This window comes from Eptesicus fuscus, chromosome 20 (genome assembly GCF_027574615.1).
Source record: "Eptesicus fuscus isolate TK198812 chromosome 20, DD_ASM_mEF_20220401, whole genome shotgun sequence".
Taxonomy (NCBI): Eukaryota; Metazoa; Chordata; class Mammalia; order Chiroptera; family Vespertilionidae; genus Eptesicus; species Eptesicus fuscus.
In genome coordinates, this window is record NC_072492.1 from 21057619 (window position 1) to 21075498 (window position 17880).

The 17880-nt window shown below is 46.4% G+C and overlaps 1 protein-coding gene across 1 annotated transcript; it reads left to right on the forward strand.

The window, feature by feature from the left end:
* The first annotated feature begins 804 nt into the window (after positions 1-804).
* Positions 805-13781, forward strand: RNF135 (ring finger protein 135). The gene is made up of 5 exons (XM_054709681.1): positions 805-1222; positions 4823-4966; positions 7943-8105; positions 10825-10902; positions 11871-13781. The coding sequence occupies exons 1-5, from the start codon at positions 863-865 to the stop codon at positions 12398-12400; spliced, it is 1275 nt and encodes a 424-aa protein (XP_054565656.1). The 5' UTR covers positions 805-862; the 3' UTR covers positions 12401-13781.
* The last annotated feature ends 4099 nt before the right edge of the window (positions 13782-17880 follow it).

The following is a 17880-nucleotide window of genomic DNA, read 5'->3' on the forward strand; positions in this document are numbered from 1 at the left end:
ACACTGGTATTTTTCTTAAATTAAATCTTTATTGTTGAAAGTATTACATATGTCCCCTTTTCCCCGCATGGACCCCCTCCAGCTCGCCCCCCTCCCCGCCCCCGCCCCAGGCCTTCAGCACCCGATTATCTGTGTCCAGGGGTTGGTTATTCATATATGCATACAAGTCCTTTGGTTGATCTCTTCCCACCCTCGCCTTCCCTCTGAGATTCTACAATCTGTTCCATGCTTCCCTGTCTCTAGATCTATTTCGTTCATCAGTTTATCTTGTTCGTTAGATTCCACATATGAGTGAGATCATGCGATACTTGTCTTTCTCTGACTGGCTTATATCGCTCCAGGTCTACACTGGTATTTTTAAAGTATGCCGCTTACTGTACGGTACCTACTGTTTTCCTAACCTCGTGCGCTGGCAATTCCTTACTGCTTGTTCAGGGGCTGGGTGACACCTAGTGGACACATTCTTTTCAGAGTCTGCAACCGAATCCTCTTTCCTTTTCCCCAAAGCTGTCGGGGGTTGCATTTTACCGGGAGGACATCAAGCTAGAGGGAATCTTTGGGGGCATCAGCGGGCTCCTAACGGTTTGGGGCAAGCTGGTTTCCCAGCGCAGGAGCTGCGGTGCGAGCCAGCTCTGCACACAGGGCGCCGCGGGCTGAGCGGTGCGTGCTCCGAGCCAGCTCCTAGCAGGAGCGGAGACCGGAGAGAGGCGCGGAGCGCCACCGGGGGTGGGGGGTGGGGGGGGGGGTGGGGAGGAGGCAGCGAGAGGAGGGGCGAGGAAGGGCGAGGGAGGAGCCGGAGGAGACGTCGCAGCGGGCGGGCGTCCCCCGGTGTGGCCCTGCTTCCGGGCAGCGGCCGGGGACCATGGCGAGCCTGGACGACGGCCTGACGGTGCCCGTGTGGCTGGCGGAGGACGACCTGGGCTGCATCATCTGCCAGGGGCTGCTGGCCTGGCCCGTCACGCTGCCCTGCGGCCACAGCTTCTGCCGGGACTGCCTGCAGGGCCTGTGGGGCGCGGGGCGCCGCTGGTCCTGCCCCACCTGCCGCGAGGGCGCGGCGCAGCCGCTGCGGCTGCGGAAGAACACGCTGCTGCAGGACCTGGCGGACAAGTACAGCCGCGCGCGGGGCGAGCTGGAGGGCGCCCCGGCCGGGACCCCGCCCCCCGCCCCCAGGCCCGCCCCCCGGCCGGTCCCCGGACCCCCGCGCCGCGCCGCACAACCCCGGGTAGGGTGGCGGGACCCTGGCTTCCAACCGGCCCCCTCTCCATGGCGCTTCCTCCCTCATCCTTTCTACTTTCACTTTGCTTTTTTCCATATAAAAGTAGAACCTGCTCTTTGGAAAGTTTTAGAAAAATATGAAGAAGCAGGGGAAAAAAATTCAAATCTGAAATCCTTTCAACCTTGCCGCTATACTTCTTGGCATAGAGTTCCATTTCTTTCCAGTCTTGCCACATTCTGTCTCTCTAAAAATGTTTTTGTCTGTACAAAACTTGCCAGGTTAACCATTTTTAAGTGTATAACTTAGGTGCTTTAGTTGTTTTTACAATGTTGTGCAGCCGTCACCACTATCTATTTCCAGAACTTTTTCATCTCCACAAACAGAAGCTCTGCCCACCAAGCATTGGCTTCTCATTCGCTCCCCGCTCCAGCCTCTGGTACCCTCTAACCTACTTACTGTCTCCGTGATTTTGCCTACTCTAGATATTTCACGTAAGTGGAATCCTGCAGTACCTGTCCCTTTGTGTCTAGCTTCCTTCACTCACCATCGTGTTTTCAAGGTTCGTTCCTGTTGTACCATGTGCCCAGACTTCATTCCTCTTATCCTTCCCTTGCATACATATGCCACATTTAAAAAAATCCACTCATACCTCTCTGCGCATTTGGATCGTTTCCACCTTTTGCCTATTGTAAGCGAGGTTGTAGTGAACGTTGGTGTGCAAGTGTCTATTTTCAAAGTAGGAGGGGCCCAGTTCCCCCAGCTTTTGCTTCTGGCACTGAGGTGTTTCGACCATAATCTTTTGCCCCAGACATTTGCAAGTTGCACTTCAGCTTGCAGCATCTGTGAGCGATGCCCACTGCCCTTTTGGCCTGAGCTCCGAGTCAGGTGAAAGAAAGATGAATACCCTATGCCATTCCTTGGGGCAGCTGGCAGCCCGGTTAGAACAGACATACATGACAGTTTGTGAATAAGGCGTGTGCTGCTTTTCCAGAACAGGACCAGAGCCCCATGCTAGGAATCTTGAATATTGTTACCGAGCCAGCGGGGAGTGGGGCAAGGACAAGAACTAGTAAAAACATCACAATGCTTTTCTACTGCCAGGTTGCTCTTTTATTTAAAAAAAAAATTTTTTTTAAAAATTGATTTCAGAGAGGAAGAGAGAGATAGAAACATCAATGATGGGAGAGAATCACTGATTGGCTGCCTCCTGCATATCCCGGATAGAGCCAGCAACACAGGAATCAAACCAGGACTTCCTGGGTTCATAGGTCAACGCTCAACCACTGAGCTACGCCCGGTTGCTGTTCTTAGAAACAGTGTTTTCCAGAGTTCTGACAGTTTCTGCTTGTTTTCCGATGTTTCTGTGTGTGGGGTGGGGTGAGAGCTTGCAGCTGCCCACGCCACCCTTTTGGTTTTCTCTGAAGTCCTTTTCAAACAGAGCTGAGGTCTTGTTGTCTAACCAGGTTATGTCTTTTTTTTTTTTTTTTTAATGAATTAATAGACATTATTTTTTAGAGCAGTTCTAGGTTTACAGAAAATTGAGCAGATAGTACAGGAAGTTCCCCTCACAGTTTCTGCAAATTATTAACAATTTGCATTAATGTGGTACATTTGTCACAATTGATGAACCAATATTAATACTTTGTTATTTACTAAAGTCCGCAGTTTACTTTAGGGTTCACTCTTTGGGTTGTACAGTTCAGTGGCTTTTGATAAATGTCTGAGGTCATGGATCTACAGTTATGGTTTCCATGCAGTGTTACTGCCCGGAACATCCCCTGTGCTCCTCCTGTGTGTATCCCCGAGCCAATCTTGGGCAGCTGCTGACCTTTTTACCGTCTCTTTGCCTTTTCCAGAATGTCATATAGTTGGAATCGTACAGTATCTAGCCTTTTCAGACTGGCTTCTTTCACAAAGCAAAATGAAGGTTTGTGGCTTGATAGCTCATTTTTTTTTATTGCTCAATAATATTTCATTGCATAGATGTACCACAATTTATCCATTCACCTTTTGATGGATATATAGGTTGCTTCCATTTTTTCCCATTTATGAATAAAGCCTGTTCTCTATTTTTAGATTATAAATACAGCATTATCCCACAGCTTCTTAAAACTCTTTGTTAATATAGTTTATAGTGATTGAATATCCTTTCCATTGGCTTTTAAATTAAAATGATTATCTGGATGGTAGGATATTAGATGATTGAAAACATTTCTTCTTTTTCATTCTGGGCATTTTTAAAAATTCGCCACAATAAGTGTGTATTTCTCTTATGGATAGAAAAAGCAATGCACTTATTTTTTAAAGTCTTCAATTTGCTCAGGTGACTGGATAAGGTCTCCCCTACAGAGTTCCTACTTCTTGAATATTTAGGAGTGGGGCCTGGACCTTTAAGAGCAAACAGTGTTAGCAGGGGTCAGTCACCTCCCTCTCTAAAGTAGCCTGCTGATAACTGCCAAAACACATGCTATTTTGAGGGACATCAGGGCTGTTTAAGAGATGAAAAAGGCCCTGGGTCAATCGCAGCTTTTGAGGCTCCCGAAAAATTTAAAATATGACAAATGTCAAAACAAAGTTATAAAAAACTCTGGTTGATTGACAGTTGAGTGATGAATGCCTTATGTTTCTGGGACTCTATGTAGAACCACCCCTTTTGGAGGTGATGCGGAGTTCTCCATTGTGGTCTGTGCCCAGGCTGCCTCTGGTGACTGGCATCAGGTCGTGAGGTTGTTGCCAAAATATGTTGGCTGCAAAGCTTACTCCCACTCCCAGCCAGGCAGCTGAGCACAGTAAGCTCTTTAAGTGGAGTTGTTTAGCACTCTATTCTGAATGTTTTTTAAAAATATATATTTTTATTGCTTTCAGAGAGGAAGGGAGAGGGAGAGAGAAATAGAAACATCAGTGATGAGAGAGAGTCACTGATCGGCTGCCTCCGTCACGCCCCACACTGGGGACTGAACCGACAACCCGGGTATGTGTCCTGACCGGGAATCAAACCGTGACCTCCCAGTTCATAGGTCAACACTCAACCAATGAGCCACACTGGCCGGGCTGGATGTTTTTTTGTAATGTTAAAGATGCCAATCAACAAACAGAAAAGCTTTCTCTGTACATCACTCTAGTCTCTAAGGTCCTTTCACAGTGAACAGCTAGGTAGGTCTTTTTCCCTATGGAAGAGAAGGAGGGATGTCACTTTCATTTCTGAAAAGCCTGGTCAGGACGTAGGATGAATCAGAGGCAAGAGAGGAGCTTAAGCCCGAGCCACACGCCTTCCCCTGCACCACTCACTTTATCAGCTGCCACCGACCCTGCCAGGCTCACACCCATGTCTTCTCTGACTTCCCCGGCTCATAATGACCCCTAGGCTTCCCTTCACACTTTACTCCCGTGCCCCCGCCCCCTCCATCCCACGGATGGACTCCGCTTTCCTATTGTGGCCACAGGACGATCCGTAAGGGAAAAGGACATGCAAAAGGTTTGGGAGTCTCCCTTCTTGTCCTCTGAATGTTTTCGCCGCTTCCTTGCCTGTTCCTTTGTCCAGGCTTCACACTCTATTTAGAGCTGATTCCTGGGTCCAGCTTTGGGTTCTGCTTTGCTCTTTTAAAGGCGGCGGCACCGAAGAGCATCCCAGAAGCTGGTCGGGAGCTGGCAGAGCTGGTGGAACGGCTTGTAGACATTGTCAGGAGCCTTCAGAACCAGAGGCACCTTCCAGAATCTGGGCCGCAGAACAAACTGAACGTCCTGGGCATGGTAGGCTCCGTGGGGAGAGGAAAGGGTGTGGCAGGAGGCAGGGGCGGGAGCAGCTCCCAACGGGGGCAGCGTGAACGTATTTTCAGGTGCAGGATGCAGTAAGTCTCTGCCTTTTACCCTTCGCTGGACTCCAAAACAGGGAGGCCTGGAGGTGTGATAGGGAAGCTTCAAGGGTCCTAGGTTCCATCCTTTTCACCCCACCTAACCAGCTCTGAGATCACCAGTGGCCTCTATGTAAATCCTGCAGACAGTTAGTCCTCATCTTTTTTAAAAAATAACTATATTTTTATTGATTTCAGAGAGGAAGGGAGAGGGAGAGAGAGATGGAAACATCTGTGATGAGAGAGAATCATTGATTGGCTGCCTCCTGCACGCCCCACACTGAGGATTGCGCCTGCAACACTGGCATGTGCCCTGACCGGGAATCGAACCGTGATCTCCAGGTACCTAGGTCGATGCTCAAGCACTGAGCCACGCCGTTCAATAGCCTTTGGCACAAGTGACCACACCTTCGTCCTTGAAGCTTTCCTTTCCCTCAGCTTCTGCCCACGAGCCTTCCCGTTTCTCTCTGGCTGCTCCTTTCCAGCCTGTTTTGCAGGCTCACTCTCCTCGGCTTAGCAGTGAAATGTTGGGATTCCTCAAGGCTCATCCGTGGGTCCCTTTCTCTCCCCACACCCATGGCTTTAATTAGCACAAACATAGCTCCGGCCCGGCACTTCTCTGAGCTCTAGGCTGGTATCTTCCTTCTCATAGTCTCCTCTTAGTATCACAAAGGCACATGACACTTAACATGCCCCAAACTGTTCCTCAGAGGGAATTCCCCATCTGACTGGCACTGTTATTCTTTATTTTAATTAATTAATTAATTAATTAATTTTTGGCACTGTTTACTACTCTTTCCTTTTTTAATTTTTCAAATATATTTTTATGTATTTCAGAGAGGAAAGTAGAGGGAGAGGGAGAGAGAGAGACAGAAACATCAATGATGAGAGGGAATCATTGATCGGCTGCCTCCTGCACACCCTACACTGGGCATTGATCCCACAACCTGGGCATATGTCCTCACCGGGAATTGAACCATGATCTCCTGGTTCACAGGTCAGCGCTCAACCACTGAGCCACGCCAGCCGGCCTCTATTTATTACTCCTGAGCTCCTTTGAGACTTCTCTAATCCAAGCTTATGATCACGTCTTGCCTGGATTGCTACAGTAGCCTCCTAATTGCTCCACTCTACGCCCTCTAGTCTGCTGTCCTAGGGGTCATCAGAGTGACCCTCTCAAATGCAAATCTGATCATGTAACTCGAACAAACGCTTAAAACACTCCAATGGCATCTGTTGTGCAGGATTCATCCTCACAGAACCAACAAGAGCCTGCAGGATTCTGTCCCTGCCTGCCTCTCCCATCTTGTTTCACCCAGCTCTTCTTGGCGCTTCAGGTCCCAGCCGCTGGCCCACATCTGTCCCTCCAGGGCCGTGGTCGGCAAACTGCGGCTCGCGAGCCACATGTGGCTCTTTGGCCCCTTGAGTGTGGCTCTTCCACAAAATACCACAACCTGGGCGAGTCTATTTTGAAGAAGTGGCGTTAGAAGAAGTTTAAGTTTAAAAAATTTGGCTCTCAAAAGAAATTTCAATCGTTGTACTGTTGATATTTGGCTCTGTTGACTAATGAGTTTGCCGACCACTGGCCTAGGGTGTTGTCACACTTTTCCCCACCACAGGGTGCCCTCCAGGGAATGTTCTTCTCTCGCCCTGTCACCTAGGTAATGCCTGCTCATCCTTCAGACCCCAAGCAGATCATCACTTTCTTGGAAAATCCTTCACTGCTTTCCTTGAACAGGTCACACCCTCCTATTGGAGGCGCTCTCTCATGATTCCATGTAACTTTCATGTGTAGCTGTTAGCACAGCCACAATTTATTCATGTCTGTCGTCCCTCTTCTCTGGCACTGGACGCTAAGCATCATGAGGGTGGAGACTTTGATGGCTTTTGTTCTTTTGTTCACCCTTGTATCCCCAGGCCTGGCACAGTGCTAGACACTTCCCACTGAATGAGTGAATAAGTGGGACTTTAGGGATGTAACAGTATTATGAGCTTGGGCAAGGCATTTCATCTTTCTGAATCTCAGGTTTCTATCTGTAAAATAGGAATAATGAGGCCGGCAGCCTCATTATTTGGATGGGATTAAAAGGGATCATGTATTTAAAAAAAAGTGCTTTAGCAATGAGAAAATGTAGGGCAAGACAATGAACTATGGCAAATTTTAGCTAAACTTCATGAACGTTAGCTTCTTCTTTTGTAAAGTGGGGATAATAAACCTACCTTGGGAGGTTGTTACACAAATTAGAGATGAGCAGTGGAAGGTACTCAGTAAGTGATGCCTGCTACTGTTACAATTGGTGAAAAAGGTGGGCGATGGCTTATGCCAGGTTGGGAAGGAAAGTCTGGTGCTGTAGGTGGGAAGTAGCGGATGGGAGGCTGTGTTGGGGACTCATAGGACCTGAAGTTAAAGAAAATCCGTGAGCATGTGTTGCAGGCCCCAGAGAGCTGGGCCTGGGTGAGAAGATATATGATATGATAGCAGTCTGGGGGAGATTATTCTAGCCTGTGTGGCGTATCTCAGTGGCTATCTGTATTATTTATTTTGTAAATCATATGGGCCTAACAACTTTTGACTTGTTTTAGTATTACTAAAGAAATTGATATTTATTGTACAAAAAGACTAGAAAACACATAGCAGTTCAAAGAAAATAAGTGAGAATCATCCATCACCCCACCACTCTTTAATATTTTTGCTGTACTATGTGTTACTCCAGATTATTTTCAAGGTGTGTATTTTGAGGGCCTGATTATGTTTTAAAAAACTCGTTAGGAGGTAAGTAGAAAATTATAGACGGGTTGCAAAACTGGAGTATACTATTTGATGCATTCCTGGGAGACTTTCTTTTCTTTTTTTTTTTTAATGCTTCATCAATAGGCTTTTTCTGGTGGGGTGGACCATTCCTTGACTTCTCCAAAGCTAGCGACTTCCAACAAAGCTGAGGAAAAAATGAGAGACATTCTGCATGACCTAGAAGACATCCGGGGGAAATTGCAAGAAAACTTCACGGGGAAAGAGCCGCGTGAAGAACAAAGGCAGGGTGAGTTGATTTTACTTGGAGAGGAGGATTAACTACGGAAGTTGGGGGGAAGTGGCAGAGTGTTCCATGGCTTTGTTTTCTAGGGATAATGACCCCAGGGCCCCACTGCATCGTCACTGTGGTGTATGTGAGGAGAGAATGGGCTGAGGTCTTTTGTGGCTGGCTGTGTTTTTGGAAGTGACTGGAGTTGTAATGTAACACGGGCCCTTGATGAGATAGAAACTCATTTTCTAAGACCTGTACATCTATCTGGACCAGATTTTGCTGGCTTACCATTCATCTGTGTTATCTATCGGAGATGATTCAGAAATAGGCCGCTTTTAATTTTTAACTAGTAAATGCCTTTACTTAATAAAACATGCAACTTTATGTCCTGGCCAGTGTGGCTCAGGTGGTTGAGCGTCATCCTGTGCACCGAAATGTTGCAGGTTCGGTTCCCGATCAGGGCACAGGCGGAGGTGGCAGGTTCATTTCCATAAATCCACCATCTTAACCACTTTTAAGCATACAGTTCAGTAGTGTTAAGTACATTGACTTTGTTGTACAACCAAGCTCCAGATCTTCTTAATTTTGCAAAACTGAAACTCTATATTGTTTAAACAGTAACTTCCCACGCCACATTCCACTTTCAGTTTCTATGAGTTTGATTGCTCTGGGTACCAGATATAAGTGGAGTCACACAGCTCTTGTCTTTTTGTGACTGGCTTGTTCCACTTAGTATAATGTTGTCAGGGGTCATCTGTGTTGTAGCACGTGTCAGAATTTTCTTCCTTCTTAAGGCTGAATAATATTCCATTGTATGAATATAGCACATTTTGTTTATCCATTTAACCAACAATGGACACTGGGTTGCTCCCACCTCTTGGCTATTATGAATAATACAGCTCTGAACATGGGTGTGCAAATATCTCTTCAAGATCCTGCTTTCAGTTCTTTTGACTATATGCCCAGAAGTGGAATTGCTGGATCATACGGTAATTCTGTTTTAATTTTTTGAGGAATTAAGTATACATCTTATAGTATTCTTTAAAAATTCAACTTATAACATTTAAGTATGCCTTAGCAAGTACGATATAGTTATTTCTTTGTGATTATGTTGTTTTTGACTATTTGGACCAGTCCAGAACATTTTTAAAGCAAAGGATCTGATATACCCCCATATCCTGGAACATCATTCCCTGAAGTTATCACAGGATTTTAAAAAATATATATATATTTAAAAATTTATTTCAAAGAGAGGAAGGGAGAGGGAGAGAGAGAGACAGAAACATCAATGATGAGAGAGAATCAGATCGGCTGCCTCCTGGATGCCCCTTACTGGGGACCAAGCCCACAACCCAGGCATGTGCCCTTGATCAGGAATTGAACCTGGGACCCTTCAGTCCACAAGCTGACGCTCTATCCACTGAGCCAAAACAGCCAGGACGTCACAGGATTGTTTTAAAGACAATAGAAAGTGTTCTTCAAGTCAATGCTTTAACAGTTGCTAAGCAATTTGACTGGCTCCTCACAATGATTTCCTTTGGCCCTCTGTGAGTACTCCACGTGCTGCCATGGAAATCTATGCAGAACAATTTTACTTAAACAGAATAGTGCCATGTTATTATTTTATATTCCCAAGGGACCCTGGCTACGTTTTAAAAAAGAAAAAGCCTGGCCCTCGCCAGCTTGGCTCAGTGGATAGAGCAGACTGAAGGGTCCCAGATTCGATTTTGGTCATGGGCGCATACCTTGGTGGCCGGCTTGATCCCCGGCCCTGGTAGGGGTGTGTGCTGGAGGCAACCAATCAATGTTTCTCTCTCTCTCTGTCTCTCCCCCTCCCTTCCACTCTCTCTAATAATCAATGGAAAAATATCCTCGGGTGGGATTAACAACAACAACAACAAAAAGATACAAATGGGGGAAGATTTTGCCTTCATAGTCCGCACTGTGACATTTCTTTACTTTCTCTTCTTCTACCTACTGTGTGGGCATTGGAAGCACACAGTAGCTTTAAGTTAACAATGAAACTTTAGTGCATTGAGAGGGAAGTAGGAGGTGTTAGTGAGTTGAAATGAATCTCACACCAATGCACGTTTCCCAGTTTTTATAACAATTTAAAGCATTGAGCCCGGCCAGTGTGGCTCAGTGGTTGACCATCAACCTATGAACCAGGAGGTCATGGTTTGATTCCTGGTCAGGGCACATGTCCAGGTTGCAAGCTTGATCCCCAGTGTAGGGCATGCAGGCGGCAGCCGATCAATGATTCTCTCTCATCATTGATGTTTCTATCTCTCCCTCTCTGTTCCTCTCTGAAATCAATAAAAATATTAAAAAATAAAATAAAAATAAAGCATTGATAATGGGGTTCGTGGATATTCTGGATGTCAGGGCACTGTTATCGCCTGGAACTGTATTCGTTAATTTATTTGCTAAATAGGCATTGAGCACTTCCTATATACCTGACACGAGGCTTGGTTCTTAGAACATAGAGATGAACAAGGAGTCAGCCAGCAACGAGTTTAGAGTTCAGGGAGGAAACAGTGGGAAAAGGCCTAGTGAGAACATGGGGCTGGACGTACCTGAGCTGGCTGCACTGCCTGGTCAAGCCCTGACGCTAAATGTGCTGCTGCTGCTGAGGAAGACAAGCCATTGCTCTGATCATGATGCTGAGATACCTTCTACTTGCCTTTTTTAAATGAGACTTTTTCCCCGCCTCCCAATTTTTTTGATTTCTTAGTTAAACCCCCGGAAGGTCTGTCTTCCTCCTCATGCCCACGGACTGACCAGAGCCTCCATGCATCCAGGTTTGTTCAATGTAAGTATGTGGTCTGCTTAAAACTTGCATTCGGCAGGCTGCAGAGGGGAGCTGGGAGAGGATGCTGTGTCCATCTCCTTGCTGCTAGGCCTGCCACCTCCCAGGAGCCCTTCCCACGGGGAGCTGATTACAAAGACAAAGGGACTGGAAAGCTCCCAAATTCCAGGCTAACCCAGACCCATGATCACTCGGAGACCAGGCAACCTGTGGGCATCCATGCTGGGACCACCATAGGCAGCCAACTGCCCATTCCCCCATCCGATGAGTCCCAGGCTGGAGTAGTCATTGAGAGCACGGATCCTGGACCCAGACTGCTTGGGTTTGACGCCTAGCTCCTGCTCACTAGCTCTGTGATCTTGGACAAGTTAGGTAACCTCCCAGAACCCCAGATCCCTCATCTGTAAGATGGAGATAATAATAGTCCTACTTCCTTCCAGGGATTGTCATAAGGGTTAGATGAGTGAATGTGTTTAATTGTGTGCCTAGAATAGAAATGCTATGTACGTGTTCACATCTATTTACTCAGTAGGACACAGTATCAAATATACAAAATGAATAAGACTTGATCCTTAATAAGGAAGCTTATATATAACTAGAGAGAGAGGGACAACCGTGGTCATGTCACTGTGCTGCAGGTAGAAGATGGTACATTAGAGAACAGCTAAAACACGGGGGGTATGGGGCAAAGCAAGAGGTGCCTTTTGGCTGGGTGGGATTCAGGGAGGGCTTCCCGAAAGAAGGTTCGTGGTAAGTAGAGGTTAAGCAGGGAAAGGGGTATTGTTAGCAAGCATCAGGGGTATGTACTAGTACAGAGAGCAGCAGGTGTTTGACATACCTATATTAATGCCAGTCTGAGTAAAACTTTATCACACCCAAAGATACAAAGCTGCTTTTTGCTCTTTGAGGACCTCTGAGCATGGACAGTCAGAGCTGGCTGGTTATGTCCTTTTTTTTTCTTCTTCTTCAAGGGGCTATCAGTCCAACCTTTGACCTGGGGAGCCTGTCCTGTAGCCTGGAGGTGTCGGAGGATCGCAGGAAGGTGACTGTATCTCACATCCCACAGCTTTATGCCTGGAGTCACGACAGGTTTACGACCTGCCAGGTCTTATGCTCCCAAGCCTTCTCTTCTGGGCAGCAGTACTGGGAAGTGGACACTCAGCAGTGCAGTCACTGGGCGATCGGCGTGGCTTCCTCGGGGATGAGCCGAGACCAGATCCTGGGAAGGACCAGGGACTCCTGGTGCATAGAGTGGAAGGGGACCAGCCAGCTCTCGATGTGGCACATGGTCAAGGAAACTGTCCTCGGCGCAGAAAAACCTAGGGTGGTGGGCATCTGGCTGGACCTTGAGCGGGGGAAGCTTGCCTTCTATTCAGTGGCTAATCAGGAGAAACTTCTGGGCGAGTGCCCAGTCTCCGCCTCCTCGCCCCTGCACCCTGCCTTCTGGCTCTATGGTTTACATCCCGGAAACTCTCTGACCATAAGGCCAGTAAAGGCATAAAGGTTAAAACACGTTGGTTTCCTGTCCTCTTTCTCTGCCTTCAGGAATCCCACTCCCGAAGTTAAGGGGTGTGCAGTGAAGGCTTAACTCTGCACAGTCCAGAGAAAGAAAGAGAGGGCCCTTGATTGGCATCTGGTTCGTAATCTCTAATCCTTTGGTATAACCTGCCTGATAAGAGTGTCTTCTTCGTTCACCTGGGGGCCTTGGGCCAGGAGGTATCCTCAGCTTGACCTTGGGAGAGGCTGGAGACTAAGGTCAGCCACCTGATTGGTGAGGCCTGTCTGCCTGACCGACCTTCACTGAAAGACCTGGATACCAAGGCTTGGGTGCCTTTTCCTGGTTGACAGTACTCCTTGCACATTGTCACACATCATTGCTGGGAGAATTAAGAATTGTCCATAGGACTCCACTGGGAGAGGATAATTGGTGTCTCCTGGCTGCTGCCCTATGTGCCTTCTTTTTACTACTGATTTTAATATGTATATTTTCAGTGTCATAAACTGTAACCATGAGTATAACAGTTCTGCTGAGTTCTGACAGTCCTAGTGAATCACTGAATCTGAGAGTGTTTTTTAAAAAAATATTTTATTGATTTTTTTACAGAGAGGAAGGGAGAGGGATAGAGAGTTAGAAACATTGATGAGAGAGAAACATCAATCAGCTGCCTCCTGCACACCCCCTACTGGGGATGTGCCCGCAACCAAGGTACATGCCCTTGACCGGAATCGAACCTGGGACCCTTCAGTCCGCAGGCTCTATCCACTGAGCCAAACCAGTCATGGCCTGAGAGTGATTTTAAGGGACACCCCAAACACAAGGGAAAAACCTAGGGTGGTTATGACTCTCTGTGAAATATTACCACAAATGTAGTGGTTTCAAACAACACACATTTGTTGTCTCAGTCTCTGTGAGTGAGGAGTCAGGGCACAACATAGCTGAGGCCTCCACTTCAGCGTCTCATAAGCTGCAGTCAGGGTGTCAGCTGGGGCCTTGGTGTCATCTGAGACCCGACTGGGGAAGGACCTGCTTTCAAGCTCACAGGTTGTTGGCCACATTTAGATTCTCCTGGGTTGTCAGACTGAGGGCTTCGGTTTCTGCTGAGTATTGGTTTGATATGATTTTAAATTCATTTGTTTATGACTTAAGTGAAGCTGTTTTAATCCTGTTTATGCAAAGACAAGAAAATATTTTAGAAGGGAAGTTGTTTTGCCCAACCAGTGTGGTCAGTGGTTGAGGGTTGACCTATGATCCAGGAGATCAAGGTTCATTTCTTGGTCAGGGCACATGCCTAGGTTTCGGGCTCCGTCCCCAGTAGGGGGCGGGTGCAGGAGGCAGCCGATCAATGATTCTCTCTCATCATTGATGTTTCTATCTCCCTCTCCCTTCCTCTCTGAAATCAATAAAAATATTAAAAAAAAAATTTTTTTTTAAAGGAGGGAAGTTGTTTTGATATAGAAGAATGACGGAAGTTGTGTCAGGCTGTCATTATCTCATCTGTTGTTGATAAGCACTCAGTAGCTCAGCTGCTAAGGGGCCCCGCTGAGGGCTTACTGATAACAAGTGGAGAAGCAACTGTGGCAAGAGGACACACTTAGATGAAAAGTACTGGTACTCGGCTCATCGGTGCTGTCCTGGCGGGCTTGCTGAAGAAGGCTACCGGCCTTCCGGGATGGGCTGCATGTGAGGGTCCACATGAGAGGCTAAGAATATTGTACACAAAGGTTCTTGATGTTCTTGAGCAAATCTAAAAGTGCAGCGTATAGGAAGTACACAGAAGAGATCACAAATGAGAAGCTGGATATGGTTAAAGCAAAGCCAGATGTTAGAAAATTAGAAGACCGACTTCAAGGTGGCCAAATTAGAAGAAGTGATACTTCAGCGGAAAAGGAACTAAGTCTGGTGAGAACAATGATACGGTGGAAACCATGGGAGCCTTTAGCGCAAGCATGTCAAACTCACGTCACGGCCTGCGGGCCGCATGCAGCCCACAACGAATACTTTTGCAGCCCAGCCAATATAACGGTATGTAAAAAACGTTTTAATAAAAATTTCATAGCTTAATTTTGACAATATCCTGTTATACATAATTATTAATAACGGACTACAACGTTCGCTAATGACTGATTACTACAGTATAATCATACTGCATTCATTTCCCTACGCGCCTTACGCGCAGGCGCACCATTTCTCTCCACTAATACCAGCGGCAAATGTTTTAGCAGCTGATTGCCATGTCATTAGTCTTGGACTGACTTGTTGGTTGTGCGCAGCAGGAAATAATTTGCTTTCGGAGAACAAGAAAAATAGGTTTATTTGCGTTACGCTTATTAATTTGTGCAGTTATTCAGTGTCTGGTAAGTTAATGTTTAAGAAAAAATATTAATATTTATTTAAATCTCTTATTTTATGTTAATGATTACTCATTTATATCAGCCCTTTATATTCAGCATGTCACTATTGAAATAAACCTACGTTTCTATGAAAATAGAAGCTTTTGTTTTTTTGTGGGCCACATACACTTAAACCTTGTTTATTTGGCCTGTGTTAGCCTTTGAGTTTGACATGCTTGATTTTAGAAGGCAGAAAATATATCTATTGAATTTATGGCTTTGGGAGAAGTAGTTTTGAAACAGAATATTGTTAGTGCAAGTTAGTTGTTACTAACTGTGGAGAGCGGATATAGCATTTGGACAGGTTCAAGCCTGGGACTAATGAGAGGGCACGATCCTCTCGTGGCAAAGCCACATCCAAGTCCCAGCACAATTATAGCCAAAGGCTATAGTTGTAAGCTTGACCTTATGGTCGGAACCTGTGGTCCCACGTGGCTGAGTGATATGGGCTGCGGGAGGTGCAGCAAGTAAACAAAACTTGATCAGGTGCATGTGATTGAGTAGATTGGAAACCCAGGAGAATGTTGTAAACATCTTGACCACGCCCTTACTTTGCCTTGTGGAATCTGGCTATAAAATAAAGACTCGGCTTGCAGGCCGGGCGCTATTTCTCCATCAGAAAGACAGCTTTCTTCTCTTGTCTGTCTTTTCTAAATTCTTTACCGCCCCCTCTCAGGTTCACCCATGGCCATGCCGGCTTGGCCCAACTAACTATATTTCATAAGAAACAAAAAAGTGATGACAGACAAAAACTGGTTCCTTTGCAAGCATAGAAATTGGAAGGGAACATAGAAAGTCTAGAAATCCTGGGATTTACTGGGTTGAAAGGAACAATCATCTCTCATTTTCAACCTCTATGGGCTGTAAAATATTCTCAAAATAGGGCATAGCTTTTAGGGCAAAGCTCAAAACTAAAGGCATGGCTATGAACACTCAGCCTTAAGGTCAAGACCAAATCAAGGGCATGGCCATTACTCCCCTTGTTACGATCTCTGAGGAGATTAAGACAGTCCCAGGGAATCCTGTTCCTTGGACAAAATGACTCATGGAAAGGAAACTGCATGTCATAAAGCCCAGCAGTGCCAAAGTACTTGAAATTATATGGAGAGAGAGAGAGGGAGGGCAGAGGGCATGTCTCAAAGCGAACTGTGAGTTCAGCTACTGACACTTCGTATTGTCCAAAGTGCTCCAGTCTAGATTAAATAAGGCTGACTCTTCAGAACATAAAATGATATTGAGCCCCAGCATCTACAGGCAGGAAGCAGGCTGATGATGTCTATAGAAAAACAAAAATACACGGAAGAAAAATGGCAAAAAACAGGAACAGATATTTTGGAGAAGAGGACTCCCTTATGGCTGGTAGACAGGTGAAGAAATGTTTAGCCTCATTATGGGTCAGAGAAACCCAAGTCCAGATGAGGAAGGTATCTTAATTCAAAATAATTTGTTTAGAAAAAAAAGGAAACGCGGATAATACCAAGTGTTGGAGGGACTGTGGATCGACAGGGTCTTGTAGGCGTTGCTGGTATTTTTATGTAGCTACTTTGGAAAATGAGTGGGACTATCTTGTAACAGTGAATATCTCAAACCAGCAATTTCACAGGTTTATATATGCCTAATAGAAGTCTTGCTTATACAAAAATGGTCATAGCTGCACTGTTTACGATGACAGAAATCTGGAGAAAAACTCAAATGCCCACCAAGAGAGAGTGGATGAATAAATTAGTAGTGTCCTTAACCGATGGAATATCACACAGCAGTTAAAACAATGCATTGCAGTGGCACTCAGTGATATGGATGTATATTAAGAAAATACTATTGGGCAAAACAGTAAGTCCCTACAGTTATAAACAGTATGATGCCCTTTTAATACACTAAAAAGACATAAATTATAGTAATACATGAATTCAGGGTGTTGGTTACGTTGGGTTGGAGGAGTCGGGGAGAATGGTGTAGAGGGAAAATAGATTAGAAGCAGGTTATTGTCCAGGCACTAGCGTTTGTTTTGAGTGATGGTTCACATGCGTTGATGGCATTATTAAAAAGAACTGGAACTTTTAAAAAGAGATAGTTTTGATTGCTTTTTAAAAAAAGTCATAGGCTATGAGCGTTGTGAATCCGTAGAAGTTGGCTGGTTCTACTCCTTCACGTTTCCTCTTCTCTCCCCCACACCTAACCCATGTCAGTCCTGTCACAGCACACCTGGGTCCATCCCCTTTGCACACACCCTCTCCTCCGCCTGCACTTCCTCTGTGGCCTCCTCCATTCTCTGTTGCTCTGTTTCTCAGCTCTCTTCCCAGTGCCCTTAGATTAAAATTTAAGCTCATCATGGCCTGCCAGGCTTCACATGAGCTGGTCCCTGCCTTCCTCATAGATGTTATGTCCTACACGCATGCTCACACAGGTTTTATATGTCATTCTCACTGACTTTCCTTCTGGCTGCTCTCCGCATGTAGCAGATGCTGCCAGTACCCAGCTCATGTCCCTTGGCCAGGCCTTCCATCAACTGGCTTCAGCCCTGCCCATGAACAGTGGGCAGAGGTGCCAGGGAACGCCCTCACCAACGACTGGCGGGCATTGGAGTATAAATATCCCGTTCCTTTGCTTCTTAGTGGGATAACTCAGGGGGTAGGCTCTGCACTGTTTCCCAGAGTGTCACTGGGAGATGCCATCTCAGTCACCTACAATGGAGCTGACTCGATTATCTTTTATTGACATGCTAGAGGCCTGGTGCACAAATTCGTGCAACAGTGGGGTCCCTCGGCCTGGCCTGCGGGATTGGGCTGAAACTGGCTTTCTGACATCCCCTGAGGGGGCCTGGATTGCGAGAGGGTGCAGGCTAGGCTGAGGGACCCCACCAGTGCACGATTGGGGGCCGGGGAGGGACGCGGGAGGTTGGCCAGCCAGGGAGAGACTGCAGGAGGGCTCCAGGGCATGTCCGGCCCATCTTGCTCAGTCCTGATCGGCTGGACCCCAGCAGCAGGCTCACCTACTAGTGGGAGCATCTTCCCCCTGGTGGTCAGTGCACATCATAGCAAGTGGTTGAGTGGCCTTAGTATATCATTAGCATATTATGCTTTGATAGGTTGA

What these genes read in the sequence shown, in the direction of transcription:
- RNF135 (XM_054709681.1), top strand. Translation starts at nt 863, where the DNA reads ATGGCGAGCCTGGACGACGGCCTGACGGTGCCCGTGTGGCTGGCGGAG. An exon ending in GCGTGAAGAACAAAGGCAGG is followed by an intron (nt 8,106 to 10,824) that starts GTGAGTTGATTT and finishes TTGATTTCTTAG; the next exon opens with TTAAACCCCCGGAAGGTCTG. An exon ending in TGCATCCAGGTTTGTTCAAT is followed by an intron (nt 10,903 to 11,870) that starts GTAAGTATGTGG and finishes TTCTTCTTCAAG; the next exon opens with GGGCTATCAGTCCAACCTTT.